This window comes from Pecten maximus, chromosome 14, assembly GCF_902652985.1.
Source record: "Pecten maximus chromosome 14, xPecMax1.1, whole genome shotgun sequence".
NCBI classification, from domain to species: Eukaryota; Metazoa; Mollusca; class Bivalvia; order Pectinida; family Pectinidae; genus Pecten; species Pecten maximus.
Window position 1 is genome coordinate 6322677 of NC_047028.1, and position 15715 is coordinate 6338391.

General features: G+C 33.1%; 1 protein-coding gene across 1 annotated transcript in view; it reads left to right on the forward strand.

Annotated features, from left to right (window-relative positions):
- The window catches only part of LOC117342226, a 49294-nt gene that overhangs the window by 1584 nt on the left and 31995 nt on the right, over positions 1 to 15715 (forward strand). Inside the window, exons 2-23 of the mRNA XM_033904282.1 lie at positions 39 to 200; positions 1243 to 1404; positions 1850 to 2011; positions 2501 to 2662; positions 2822 to 2983; positions 3303 to 3464; positions 4721 to 4876; positions 5633 to 5794; positions 6547 to 6705; positions 7393 to 7554; positions 8355 to 8516; positions 8879 to 9040; positions 9774 to 9932; positions 10224 to 10388; positions 10607 to 10768; positions 11015 to 11176; positions 11559 to 11714; positions 12402 to 12563; positions 13307 to 13465; positions 13708 to 13869; positions 14953 to 15114; positions 15543 to 15698. Coding sequence (XP_033760173.1) covers positions 39 to 200; positions 1243 to 1404; positions 1850 to 2011; positions 2501 to 2662; positions 2822 to 2983; positions 3303 to 3464; positions 4721 to 4876; positions 5633 to 5794; positions 6547 to 6705; positions 7393 to 7554; positions 8355 to 8516; positions 8879 to 9040; positions 9774 to 9932; positions 10224 to 10388; positions 10607 to 10768; positions 11015 to 11176; positions 11559 to 11714; positions 12402 to 12563; positions 13307 to 13465; positions 13708 to 13869; positions 14953 to 15114; positions 15543 to 15698 — 3540 coding nt within the window. The remainder of the gene's footprint in view (positions 1 to 38; positions 201 to 1242; positions 1405 to 1849; positions 2012 to 2500; positions 2663 to 2821; positions 2984 to 3302; positions 3465 to 4720; positions 4877 to 5632; positions 5795 to 6546; positions 6706 to 7392; positions 7555 to 8354; positions 8517 to 8878; positions 9041 to 9773; positions 9933 to 10223; positions 10389 to 10606; positions 10769 to 11014; positions 11177 to 11558; positions 11715 to 12401; positions 12564 to 13306; positions 13466 to 13707; positions 13870 to 14952; positions 15115 to 15542; positions 15699 to 15715) is intronic.

A 15715-nucleotide genomic window follows, 5' to 3' on the forward strand; every position in this document is an offset into this window, starting at 1 on the left:
ATGATAATGCAAAACACGACTCATTAAACTAATTATAGGTGCCGGCTTTGACGAGGACTGTCTTCCTGACTTTTACGAGAGCTGTCGGTATAAACCTGACCTGAAGTGTATCCTTTCTAACAATGGTGAGCGATACACTTGTCAGTGTGGAGAGGACGATAGTGTGTACTGGGACTCTGTTGTCAAGGAATGCAAACCAAGTAAGTAATGTAAAACAATACAGAAAACATTCAAACGCAAATGTGATTCTGATTCATAATCCATAAAACAAGAGCAAAATATAAGGAAAAATATAGATTTGCATAGAAATAGTCGGAAGAAAATCATACGGAGAATACGACCAGTAGTTACTTGAAAGTAAGCGTCCATGAAATAAAAATCAAAGAAAAATAACAGTTACATCTTGATCAGTTCCTTAGTATAATTTAAAACTGAGACAAAGGTACAAAATACTGTTATCATCACATTTGCGCTATTGTTGTATCTTGACATGTAGCGAATTTTAATTTGTAAAAAAATTGCTTTAAATGGCATGACACACTGCTTAAATATGGAGAATTTGTGTTGATTTAGTGTTGTCGATTAACAAAAAAAGCATGGGTATTGTATTTCTCAACAATTAAACATCTATCTATATACATAAAAATATACACATACATCTAAATGGATCATCGACTACCGGTAAATAACGTGTCTGTTACTTTTAGAATGATGAACTATCATTAATTCGTCATTAAATTCTAGACAGAAATTAACAATATCACGCGTTTACGATATTATCGTGTCACATTTTTATATCTATATGCATAACTGTATAATATATCGGTCCATTATTTCTACTGTTACATAAGTCCTAAATTGTACCTTTACAACACGAGATTCGTCATATATGTTGGCATTTGCGTGTTTTTGTTTAGATATGAAGAAATACATATCAATCAATTTCAATATATATTAATTGTTTGTTGCGGTTACAATGCAAATATCATCAGATGACGTTATCCGCTTACGACGTAGTTACGTAGAACAATACGGATATCAGCTCCATTAAATGTATAAAGAAAACAACGCTATATGTAACGGGTTACTGACCCGTAATAATATTTATCATCATGTAGAATACTGGGTGTCTTTGATTGTAGTAGGATACGAGTTTGCCTCTTCTGAAGAGTAGAATTATGTTGATGTAGAATGAAAAATAGTGTTTTCTGTTGTTCTTTATAAAGATTAATTTATTTAAAGGACCAGATCATGATGAACCATGTCAACCCAACCTTCCTAATACATGTAGACACCATCACCAGCTGAAGTGTTTACCCACCGTCTCCTCATCCCTTCACACGTGTCAGTGTGAAAACTCGAATGAAACATACTGGGACTCCAAAGACTCCCTGTGTCTCAAGCGTAAGTGATATGGAATCACTGGATACATTTGAGTATGTTTTATTAGTATTTCACCGTACGGCATTGTATTATTCATTACTCAGAGCAAATCTTTCTCCAAGAGCTGCACCAGTAAATAGTAGCCTCATCACAACAACTCAATTTGGTTTCCAATAATCGTTTCTCTTACATTTTCTCGTACTTAGGAAACCAAAGTCCTCGTATCAATGTAATGTTCTTCATTCAAAGCAGACTCTACTTATTACTTAGTATGAACCGATCATGAATATCATAATATGGCTGATAAGATAAGTCTTACCTAAACAGGCAAGTATTATCATATAAATTAAATGTTCTCTATTACATAGCCAGAATGTAAAAATAGTACATTGATTCAATTCTTTATGTCTATATCGATTGCAGACTTTTTACTTATAATGTGATTTATGTCGTCTTATTTGAATAGGGTTCAAGTATGGCCAGCAATGCAACACCAACGTCACAAACAGTTGTTTATATAGTAACACCCTACAATGCCTTGAATCTGAGGTTACCGGTCAACACATTTGTAGATGTAAAAATGAAACTACACATTTTTGGAACCCAAATACCACGGCATGTCAATTACGTACGTATGGATAAAGTCTGATTTGTTAGACTGTTGATTCTTGATCATATAATGGTCACATTTGATTATGATTTTAAACTCGTTTACTCTTTAGTCTAAATCCTCACACACGTCTGATATAACGAGATTAACAAAAAGACGATTTTTTTCATTACTTTTTGTGGGTTTTTTGGAGTTGGTTTTTTTTATATTATTTTATAAAAGTGCTGTTATATCGTTTACATAATTGGTAACAATTTGCCAGTTTGCAAATGAATGGTGTTGAATAATCTGTCGCAAAGTTACAGTATATATCATTTAACTGTCTGCCTTAAAATCAAAGACAGTGGCGAGTATATAATAAATATCCTAAACAACATACTTATTACTGATACAAATACTTATTACTGATTCAATTGTTATATTCATTTAATTTTTCGTTTTACGTGGTTCAGTCAGGCGATAAATATAATTGAATCTTTACAACATCGGTGTAAACTTGTACCTAAGGTCCTGCGCACGGAGACAATTGTCTGAAAGACTTCATTGACAGCTGCAAGCATAACCAGGAACTGATGTGCCTTATATCGGAGTCAAGTGGCGAATACACCTGTCAATGTGATAACGAAGAAAAGAAATTTTGGAATTCCTTGATGAACCGATGCATAATGAGTGAGTTGTTGAAGAATGATTTAATTATTGAAATAAAAGAAAAAGAAGAAATTAGTAATCAGATCGACTTTTTGTAGCAGTAAATTTGAAATAGTCGCAATATATTTCAATTTAAATACATCCTAAATTCGTATGACCAAAACATCATCATTATTGCAGGACCATCCTTCGGCGATGATTGCAAGCCTAGTTTCGTGGAGAGTTGCATGTTTCCCTCGGAATTAAAATGTAAGAAGGTAGAAGGATCAGATAATTTCACATGCAGATGTTCAAACGAGGATCAGATGTTCTGGAATAGCTTATTTGAAGTCTGTACTAGCAGTAAGTTTTATATGTTTATTCTGATCGAATAGACCCAGTTCCATAAAAGTGACAAAACAATACAATTTTCAGGTTCAACTTTTGAAAGCTGTTTTCGAATGATTTTTAAAACTTCAAAACATTGTCCATTACTGCAAAAGGATAAAAATGATAAATCATTGAATATGTTACGATTAAAGATTAATTACGGGGAAAAGTTTTCAAAAAAAACAGAATGTTGTATAAGGTTATTGATATTTGATTTAAGCACAACAGTAACGTTAAACCATAGCATATATATATATATTGAATTTCAAGATATAATTCTATATCTCTTCAGAACCAGAGTATGGAGAAATGTGTGACGAAGAGTTTCCTAGAAGTTGTCTTCACTCACCCGAGTTGCTGTGTCAGTCACAATCTGGCTTTGGAGAGAGTTATTGCCGGTGCGTTGATGAATATCTAACATACTGGGACCCGACCGCTAGTGTGTGTAAACCACGTAAGTAGGATATCTACAATGTATGTTGAAGATAATTTCAGGTCGTTAATGTAAACTTAGTAACGCCATGGAATTCTTTTATCGTAGTATTGTTGTCGTTTGCTGCATTTTATATTCTTATCTGTTTTTGTTGTCGTGTGTGATAAATGTTCATCATTCAACATTTATTGGTAAACTGTCAATGTGTTTGCTATTGGTGTCTTGCCTCTAGTTTTGATATTGATAAACTCCCGCTATATTTTCACATGCATATCCAATTCTTACTTTAGAAGAGAGATCTGATTAATGTTGGTTAATCAATGACTAATCGTCATCGATACTTTTATAATGTATAATTACAAGAAATGTTTCATTTAGGTTCTTGTTGCGATTCTTATATAAAGACATTGCTTTCACGAAATGTATGCGAAAATCTTGAAACTGTGATTTATGCATGCAAAAAACTAGATAAGAATTGCGTCTATATATATGAATTGTCCTTTGTGTAAGGGTATTAAACACTTTCTTGTTCACGTTGATTCCATAGTGACACGGTTCAGAATGATAAACGGTGCTTAAAGTTCTATTAAAATACAATTGTATTGAAATATTAGTCGTTTGCGCCTCCCTAATAATATTTTGATATTTCTTTCGACCTACTTAGTGTGTTTAGGTCGGCTCTTAGGAATCGGCATTTTAGGCCATTAACATCACTGACTAGTCTTGGACGGACGAAACAGATCCATGGTGCAATTTTTACTAATTTTGGCTCCAATGTAACGTGCCCAAACTTTGTTTTGAAAAGTGAAATATCCTGCGTGTCTTTTGTACAAACCCTGTACATCTATCTGTAAAGCCAAATATCTATTGAACTACCATACAACACATGAGATAACTTTGAATCAAATGGCAATAGGCGTATTTGGAATGTTTACTTTTTTAATCACTGAATCAATTCGGAGAATACATAATCTATATCTCCTTAAGATAGTATATAGATGATTTGTTAAAGTTGCGACACAAGTTATATTAATCACTCTTGATGACCCTGAGAAAAGAGCTCAATCTTGGGGGAAACGAGAGTACTCAGAGAAAACTTACTTAGTCGGGCAGATTATCCCCACCCCGTTTCCATCCCGTTTCGCGTCTGATCGTTGAATTCAACCCCGGCTGCTTAGGTTAAAGGCAACAGAGATATCACTCTGCCTCCCGACCACCCATGCTGTAAAATGTATAGTTTCCTGTTGATATATGATATTTCTTTTTGCGTTAAACAGGTCCGGAATTTGGAAATGTCTGTGATCTGAAAGACAGCTGCAAATTTAACGCGCAATTAAAGTGTGTACAGTCACCAAACATGAATGTTAAAACGTGTCAGTGTGACAACTCGGATGAATATTTCTGGAACAAAAATGATTTGGTATGCTCTAAACGTAAGTAACATTAGTCAGATTCAGTTATACTTTGTTGGTTCACATAGTATAATTTATATATACTGCTATACACAGGCGTTCGTTGGAATTGTTTTCTTCCTTAAATACAATACATGTGTTTGTTATATGACTTTTATCGTTTCAGATTAAAACCTACTCCAGAGCTATTGACATAATGCAATGTTCACCCCGCGCAATAATTACTTTTTATTCAGTTGCCTCGTTCCGCGTAGAAATAGAGGGCATCGCCTGTTATTTTAAAACTACTATATCACAAAGTGAAGAAATCAAGACAAAACACACAACAAATTGGTGTTTACATATTACACTGCTATTACTAAATTAACCATATAATAAAACCATTTTATGGTTTAAATTTATCAACACAAAGAATGTGGAAATCACTTCGACCGTTGTCCTTGGTGATAATCATATTTGTATGGATGATAAATCCTAGTGTGAATCTATTACAAAGTTAACATTTGTATGGTATAACATTTATATGCACCTTGGTAAAAATTACCACGAAATACCGTAACGCATTAAAAAGCTTTCGCGATTGCTGGTTAGGTATTGTACTATAGATGTTCGTTGTGAAGTTGTAAATCGTGTCATGACCATCACAGAAGCTCCAGCTAATCTTGTTTCTAGTTACGTCAGAGGAAGAAGAAAAATTGAGATAAAGTAATGTTTGACTATCAGTAAAGTATTATAAGAATTTCTGTACCGCATTGACTGTATACTATATTATCATAGGTTCCGGCTATGGAGGTAGCTGTCTAGCCAATACATCTCGAAGTTGTCAACACAACAACGAACTACAATGTCTACCTACAGAAACCACTGGTTTCCATTCCTGTCAATGCCCGGGTGATGGCGCAATGTACTGGGATTCTAATATACTCACGTGTAAAACAAGTAAGTCAATTGAGCTACGTAATTGCCAATTGATTTTGAACATTCTTTATCAAATTAGAATTAATAATCATAAAAAATAATGTATCATTAAACAGGAATCATTTGTGCATAGAATTTAAATATAAAATATTGTAGATAATACGACAAGCTATATGTTACTTACATTTCTCAAGATTTGTTATTTATTACATAGAATAGATACTTTATGAAGACATTTCATAAAGAGTGATACACATTTCCATTGAATCTAATACAGACGCCTAGATTGTGCCATGTAATCAAGACGAAAATGTCTTTGTTGATATTACAATTACAGGATGATATTCAGATATAAGGAAATTCGCGATAAATAGTGGCTTTTCAATATATTCCTTACATTAACCACATCTACTTTCCTAGAGTATTTTACTGACTGTTTATGATTTAAACAATAACAATTGGATTGAAATGAAATCAATGCTATTTAAAAAAACTTTATGGTACATATATCAAATGTAACTGACAATGTTCAAATGTCATAAAACGCGTGTATCGTTCGAAATGTATGTTCTATGTGACCTTTAAAGTTACATACTGTGAGATATTGGCTCATTACAAGTGCACTTTGTTATTTGCAATGATGATACTCATTAATCATAATTAATTCCATTTCTAATTTTTCATCTGTGAACTTTCATTGCAAAAATGATTGATAATGTGTTTATGGATAAATTACGTCACACCGCCATTATAAATATTGGTTTTTGTTTTAGAATCAACATTTAACGCTCCTTGTGATGACAACTTCACTGAGAGTTGCAGTTACCACGAACATCTGAAATGTCTGCCGTCAGCGTCTGGTAATAGCACATGTCAATGTGAAAACGAAACGCAGTTGTTTTGGAACCCAGACCTCCATCAGTGTCTCAAAAGTAAGTAATGTCACAACCCAGCTTTAATAGTTTAGTTAACATATACTCTGATGTTCTGTCAAGGTAAAGGAACGGTTTTGCTCCAGGTAGTCATTTTAGTTTGGAAAATGTGATATCGACAATGACATTTAGATATGCATCGCTGTTGTATTAAGTGCATGTACATAAGGAACTAATAACACATCAAATCGAATAAAACATAGTACATGTACACGAAAACAAATTGTTGCATAATCATATTATCATAATTCAAGAAATAAGCGTGTATCTTAATATCAAGCGCAAAGCTGCCATTTTCTTTTAACGATAAGAAGATAAAGACAATGTACTTTTATGGGAAAAGGCAACAATTAAACATTATAATAAAGAGATTATCGGAAATTTCACAACTGATAATATAGAGATGACCGTAGGATTTAATAACAAGGACGACATTTGTTTGCTATATATTATTTAAATGTTGAGATAGAGAATATTCCTGTATCTAAGTTATCATAACCGCAATATCTCATTTTCATTTAGCCAATTAGCTTTCATATATGCGACGATATCAGAAACTACAAGGAGAACATCAGTTTGTAGACAAACTATTAAACGTCTGCCACACCAGGATCGTGTGTGATTTCTAATTCAATTCACAAGAAACTGTACAACGTTGCTGGTATAATTATCTGTGTTTATTAACAGGACCTGGATTCGGACAGAGTTGTAATTCCGCATTCAATGATAGCTGCCAGTACAACCAACATTTACAGTGCACGATGTCCAACACCACTGGTTTGTATGAGTGCCAGTGTTCGGATACAGACGAGCTCTACTGGGACCACACACTGCACATGTGCAAAACAAGTAAATATCAATACCTTTTATATTTAAAAAAAAACATCTTACAAAATAAACGAACCGTGTCAACAGAAAAATGAAATGTATCCATTACTCCATGATATTGCACAGGAAATCACTCATGCATTCATATCTTAAACAGCTATATTAATCTTGCCCATATTCTAATTAACCTTGCCTTTTTTAATGCAATTTAAAACAAGCAAAATTATTATGCATTGTATGTTGAATGTGTTTTTATAAATATTCAAAAAAATATCATTGTCTTAAAACGGGATGTTTTGCTTTCGTAATAAAAGGAATCGGCAGCACTTCAAAAAGTGTTGTTATCAGTATGTACCAGTTGATAAAGAAAATACCAACTAACATTAGCAATTTCTTTATGGAATCACTCCAGGGAGTTATGATTTAATAATGTATTTACCTCAAAAACAATTCGTGTTGGAAAAAACTGAAACATTGTATCAAAACACGTCCACAATTGTTTTTCAAAATATCAGTTTTCCTTTTCATGTCATATGTATATTTCCTTAATACTGTATACGTTGTTTGCACAAACTTGATTATTCTTTTGCTTTGAGCAAATATGTTATATATTGTTTTATAAACCTAATAAATAGCTTCATCAATACTGAAGCATGATCGATGATATTAATATTTAAACAAAACATAACAATGGAACAAATATCTTCTGATGATGAAATACATGTTAAGGCCTATCTTCCACATGTATTAGTAATCTGTAATATCATAGGATGAATACTAGACCGAGTTCGTTACTTGGTGTTATTACCGTGTCCTTATAGGAATACACTATGGAGACAATTGTGACTCAGAACTTCCTGATAGCTGTAAATATGCTTCACAATTGAAGTGTTTGTTGGACAAGGACAATGGTTCATATACCTGTCAATGTGTGGATGAGTCAGTGCTATACTGGGACAGTGATGCAGCCAGATGTCGGGAACGTAAGGACCACTAAAATCAAAATTTACATTTTTATTTGGTATATCAAATGTAAGAAAAGAGTGGAAAGAAAATTGGTTTTCACGTAAATATATATCCATTTACTTTTTTATCGATTGACATTATGCAGATGTTTGAAAGGACTAGAGACTTTTCATATACATTTGTAGCAATCAAATCTTTTGAAGTTTGGCAAAATTGTATTAATTAATTTTCTTTAATATGAATTAACATAGATGTGAATTGAAAAGAACGAAACTGTGCTTTTTACATCAGTCTGTAGCGACGGACAGACAAAATAATGGATATCACTGTAATGACAAAGGTATACCATATATCTTCTTTTTCAATAAATATGTTGAAGGTCCTGGATACGGTAGCAGATGTGATGGCATGTACAGTGAAAGCTGCCAATTTAAAAGACATTTGAAGTGTGCACGAGATGATGGCCTTAACATGTCTATCTGTCAATGCAAGGATGAGTCAACAACGTTTTGGACCAATGAAAGCTCAGCGTGTTATGAGAGTAAGTTTTAAACTACTACAAACATAACAAGAAAGATCCTTGGAATAGTTCACGACACGAATAACGATGAAATGCAAATCATTATTATTTGCGAACATTAAATATGCCGTCTACCAGCACTGACAAGCTCTAAAAAATAACATCTTTATGATAAAGTTACATATATATATCTCATCATAAACTGTGTTTCTTAATCTATAGTCATACGTTATCTTTTCTTACATGTTTTCTACCATCATGTGTCATATCAAACTAGTAATATACGTATGCAATGTAATTTTGGCTTAAAATAATGTTAGCAGAATACAACCTTAAAATGACGTCGCTGTTTTACTGATAGGGAAATACGGAGTAATAGTTTCTGAGAGAGAGAGAGAGAGAGAGAGAGAGAGAGAGAGAGAGAGAGAGAGAGAGAGAGAGAGAGAGAGAGAGAGAAAAGTTAATCAAGTAGCTTTTCACATGGTTTGTGTATAGTTTATTAAATCATAAGGAATAACTTAACAGCGAACCGCTTTGGGGTAGATTTTGAGCACACTCTGGTGTTTCGTGTGTTATAGCTTCAAAGCATGCAAACATATATATTCAAGTTGATCCTTAATTAATGTAATTTTGATGTGAAATTGCAAGGATGATCTAAATTTCCTAAACTGAAACTCTATAACATGTTCGTTAATAGACACACGACGTACTGAAGTGGTATACAGTTCTAAAAATAGATATCTTACCTTTTAAGGACCTGTCTACGGAGGAAAGTGCAGACCAGAGTTCCCAGAGAGTTGTGTCCACAATGAACATCTCACCTGTATACTCGACGAATCAGGACAAGCCACATGTCTGTGTAAAGATGAGGATAAGTCTTATTGGAATACTGTAGACTCCACGTGTAAAATACGTAAGTTTTACATGGTAAAACAACAGAGTATACTAGCTGACATTTGTTGCAATTGACTTACACATATACGAAATATCTTACTAAGTTTCATAATCATGTTGATGACTACATATTTTTCGTATTTTACTGTTGCAACCCTAACGTTACCTTTTTAGAATTTGGTTCAGTGATTTAAAAGATATCGTGTATCTAGGGTGATTCAACATCCTACATTCTAAAATCCAAATCTATACAAACTTACAGCTTAAACGCATTCTTTATTATTATACTGTTTTAAATATTTTCTTGTAGGGCCTGCATATGGTGATTCCTGTGACGCTGAATTTATCAATAGTTGCAAATATAAAGATGAACTACAATGTTTGCCTTCCGGTTCAGCTGGTGGTAATTTCACGTGCCGGTGTCCAGACGAAGAAGCCATGTTTTGGGATTTCCAGACATCATCGTGTAAAACAAGTATGATAATACGTTTTATTATATCTACATGTATTATCATTAAAGTTTAGGTGGAGGTGTATTTGAATAAAATTCGTAACATGAATCCATTAGAAATGTCGTATATCGTTCCTAATCAGTATTAAAACTTGGTATAAATATAGTAAAGCATGTTATTGAGGTGGGAATTCAGTTGTTGGAGTGATTTCGATTGAACCCTTTTCGTTATATCTATTCAGGACAAGACTATGGTTCGCCATGTCTCCAGGACGTACCAGGCAGCTGTCATTATCAAGATCACCTTAAATGTTTAGAAATCGGAGAAAGTGGAAATTATACATGTCGCTGTGAACAAGAAGACAGGGTGTTTTGGAATCCCTATGTCAAAACATGTGAATCAAGTAAGTTATTAGCGTTTCATAAAGCTTATAACTTCGAGATAGTTGTAAGCGCCTTGTTTCCATGTGATTATTTCAGCTGTTAGTATATTTTCTATTCTACTTTATAGCTTATGTCGTAGTTAAATATTTACAAAAGAAACCTGGTGTATTCACTAAATTGTGCGGTACCACTTCTATTTAATTCGTATTTTTTGTTGTTTGTAATTTTGTTATGTGAAACCTTAATTGATTTAATTTTGATCACAGGACCAAAGTATGGCGAGTCCTGTCAGTCAGAATTCCCGTCAAGTTGTCTGTTTAATTCCGACCTCCAGTGTTTGAAATTGGGTGGAAAAGGAAACTCTACATGTCAATGTGCCAACGAAGATGAGACTTTCTGGAATCCTGACGAAAACAAATGCATAACAAGTACATAATTATCTCAAGGATACTTTAGTGAATTCTAATATCATGATATTGAGAATGTTCATGTTTTACCATCTTCTTTAGCATACCAATTTTAAGATAAATAAGTGTTTGAACTTTGGTATATTTTTATGAGAAAATACTTTTTGTTCAGATTCCGATATGAATTAGTAGGCAAATAATTCAGTTGTTCAAAATGGTAAAAATCCTTTAACTGGAAGTATAAATAATATACACTTTACAAACTAATTGAATTATCAGAATGTAGTTCGTAAAAAAAAAGATGGAATGGTTTCTCGAAAAAAATCTATCTATTTCATTTCTCTTGTACTGATAACTATATAATTAATATATTTCATACCGAATTTCCGCTGTGTGTATCTAGGACCGAAATATGGGGAATCCTGTTATCAGAACGGAAGCTGTATACATAACACACATCTGGAATGTGTTCAGTCGGGCGTATCGGGAAAATTCACTTGTCTGTGTGCGGACGAATCGCTGCTGTATTGGGACCGGGTCGTATCTGAATGCAAGTCAAGTAAGTTCTGAACTGACACCTCATGTATCAGTGTCAGATTATTTGATCAACTCAGTCACTAATTAGGGTCCTTTCACTCATTTTGTGTCGCATATTTCATAAAGATAGCAGGCTAATTATTAGCATCAATCATTAATTTTGAGTATTTAAATTAAAACTTCCGTATATGAAAAATTATGCTTTAATACATTAAAACATATCACTTTTTAATAGTCTTTTTTCTAAAAATCGATCATAAGATAAAAGATTTTAATAAAATTGTATAATTATTACCACATGATGAGATCGCTTTTAATCTTCAAAGCATAAAATACCACGTGCTATATTTGACTCCTCCTCCAAGTTGAATTGATAGATCAGTTTTGAAATTAATGTAAAGATTAACTGGTTGGTGTATTATATGCAAAAAGAAATTTTGTTACTATAACAGAAATACATTTCATTTAATATTTTCTGTTTAAAGAAAAAATACTATAATCAATCAATATATATATATACTGTTAAAATGATGAATGGATTGAATCCGGATATTGGTAGCTGTGATTGTCATTAACGACTTTTTAGTCATAAGTTAATGATACCACGCCTAAGGATATTGATAAGTAAACAATGTTGTACATTGTTCTGTACTAAAGCACACCCTAACCTTTCTCATATCAATTATCGAGGATGAAATGTTTGTTTAAGGACCTGAATACGGAAGTGATTGTGACGCTGCCTCCCCTAACAGCTGTAGGTACGAGTCTCAGCTACAATGTGTACCGACCACCAATGATACCACACGGTTTGTCTGTCAGTGTCCGAGTGACCAAACGTACTGGGATTCAACAGTGAAGAAATGTACAACACGTATGTATTTCTGTAGTTATATAAAAGTATCATATGTACGGAAATATTAAAAACAATAACATATTATCGGTATCACTGCTGAAATTTATGTCTTTCGTATAGTTAAATGGATCATTTTTTATGAAACACTTCTCAGATTAGATAATATAATGTGCTAATTGATAATTGATAACTGAGAAAGATTACTTGACTAATTAGTAAAAATTATTATCCTAATCAATTCAGGACCAAACTTTTAATCATGTAGTAGTGCATAATGCGGGATGATAACCAATGGATCAAGTGATTTAACAATGTGTATCTTATTAAGATAAAACAATACATTTTTGTTTCTAAAACATTTGTTTGAATTTAAGATATCAATAAATAGGTTACGATACAAATGATAAAACATTGTCCATCCTGTATATATAATGTATCATAAATTAACCGTAGATGGGCGTAATATGATGACACTAAAATGTTTTATTAACTTCTATGCTTTTCTATATCTGCTACATATTTCAATAGGTGATTTCGTGATTAGTACATCTACATGTATATACATGTTTAATATCACTGACTGCAGTTACTATTCCGCGTGTTACTTATAATGATATAAACATATCACGTTTTCTTAAGACATACCTTACTTCGATGATATAATATGTTAACCTATAAACCCACCAAACAGCTTTTTAAATTATGCGTATATTTTCTGAATATAAACAGATATTGTATCAAATAAAGTGTTTACTATCCAGGTCTTATGTATGGTGGGGTGTGCGACCCAGACTTTCCAGAGAGTTGTAAATATGACCAGGAACTTTCATGTCTGCAATCTGAGTCGGGAAACTACACGTGTCAATGCAATCATGAGAACAGAACATACTGGGACCCTGACCAAACGAAATGCAAACCACGTGAGTAAAACACTACACACATACGTGGTAATGATGTTTTGTTTGGTATCTTAATTAAAATTGTACGTTAAATTATATACCGACGCTTGTAACATTTTCTGTATGTTCATTCGATAGGTTATATATATATAGTCAGTGAGCGATATCTATCCGTTAAGATGCTGTAAAAGTTTCATTTTTCACTTTTTTCTTATTTCTATAATCTGCTGCATACTAACATATTCCGGAATCTGATTTTTCAGGACCATTATATGGCGAGCAGTGTGTCTCGAGGTTCACTGATAGCTGTGCACATAATACCGAATTACAGTGCCTGTTATCTGACATTACCGGAAACAGTACCTGTCAGTGTAAACATGAAAACTCGACTTTCTGGAATCCCGCGGAAGCTGTGTGTAAAACACGTAAGCTCTCTACTTACATGTTCTGGTGATGTGATATCCACATTGGTCATTTTTTTATTGTTTTATTGACACTCATAAGTCTACATCTCGGTAGTATAAGGATGATTTAGTTATTGATTGTGTCGAAATCGTCACTACTTACGGAACTGTTCCCTGGAAACATTCCTATCATATTACATCACCAAACAACAATACATATTTCTACGATAGGCGATATACCTTTGACCATGTACCTGTACGTCTTAATTGTATTTTCATTTACGTAAACATATAATTCATAAATTCAAATCTGGAGAGCTTAATGGCCCTAATTGAATCATTTATTATTGCGGCAAGAAATTAATATGTCTTTAATTATGCTTTAAAGACATAACTGCAAATTATAAATTATGGAGAATAGACATAGTTCTTAAAGTAAAAGGTAACAATGTCTTCCTCAATTTGCTTCATAGAGTGCCATACGTGTATAGTGATTCAAATGAGATTTTGAGGTCGATCAGTCATCGACCTTATACACGGAGGCAGTAATAAAGCATATCCATAGCTACCTGCAACATATGATATACACATGACACAAATATATAGGGAATATTTTAATATAACAAAATAGAAAACTAATGTTGCATAGCAACGGTGACATAAATGCATTATATCTTAAATATACAAATGAGCAGTCAGATTCATAGAGCACCGGAAAACGGTTACAGCGTAAATGGCATAGTGTAATTCTAGATTAATCATCGGTTTATAATTCAAAGATACATTTACCTACACATTTGTATTATACACCGATTATACGCATTTTTGGTTGGAATATTTTTATGAATAATTTAAATTTTCATATCTAGCCCATATGTACTTTATGAAACTATCACACACAAAAACTGGCTGGGTTAAAATAAGTACCTTGGTCATTTTTACAAAGCTCACCTGTCACATTTGTGTTTGATATATTATAGGGTGATTGTGAGCCTCGCGATGCAGGCATTTTTGAATTGTTAGACAGATTTTTTCAATATCTCTTTACGACAAATTTTCAAACAAATATCTACTTACTATTACTATCATATGTTTGTATTTCAGGACCGGAGTACGGAGATACTTGTGACTCGAGTTATCCCGATAGTTGTATATACAAGTCACAATTATCGTGTTTACCGTCTGGAGGGAATGGGTCTTACGCCTGTCAGTGTGTCGATGAGAGGAAATTATATTGGGACATATCGGAGGTCACGTGTAAACAACGTAAGTGTTTTATTATTGACAAAAATGATAATTCATTGTTTTAGTTATTTAATTAATATTAAAGAGTGCTATTTAAAGAGTGTATTTTTCTAAAACTGTTCATAATGTATCGTTGCGTTTATTAGCTGAAACAATTGGAAATTGCTTACTGTCCTCGATATTTCGACAAAAAAATGTACCAGTCTATTTTTAAGATTGAATAAAGTTTTAATTTATAATTTCAAATGGATAACCGCAATGGCGTATATATAGATATGTGTATGAAATCATTACATATACATGAAATATTCATTTGGATATTTAAAGCACATACATTCGTACAACAGTGTCAAATTTGGGTGTTTTACGCGATACAGATAAATGTAAGTGTCTATTCGTTTAGCATTATATGTTGGTACATTTATCATGACATACATCTGCCGCCTCAGGTCCAGGTTACGGGGACGGATGTGACGTAAAGTTTAACGAAAGTTGTGTGTTTAACGAAGAGTTACTGTGTATACCTACCGGAAATACGTCTACCTGTATGTGCCCGGATGAGACACAATCGTTCTGGGACAACAACAACGCAAAGTGTATAACTAGTATGTAAACCAAGCAT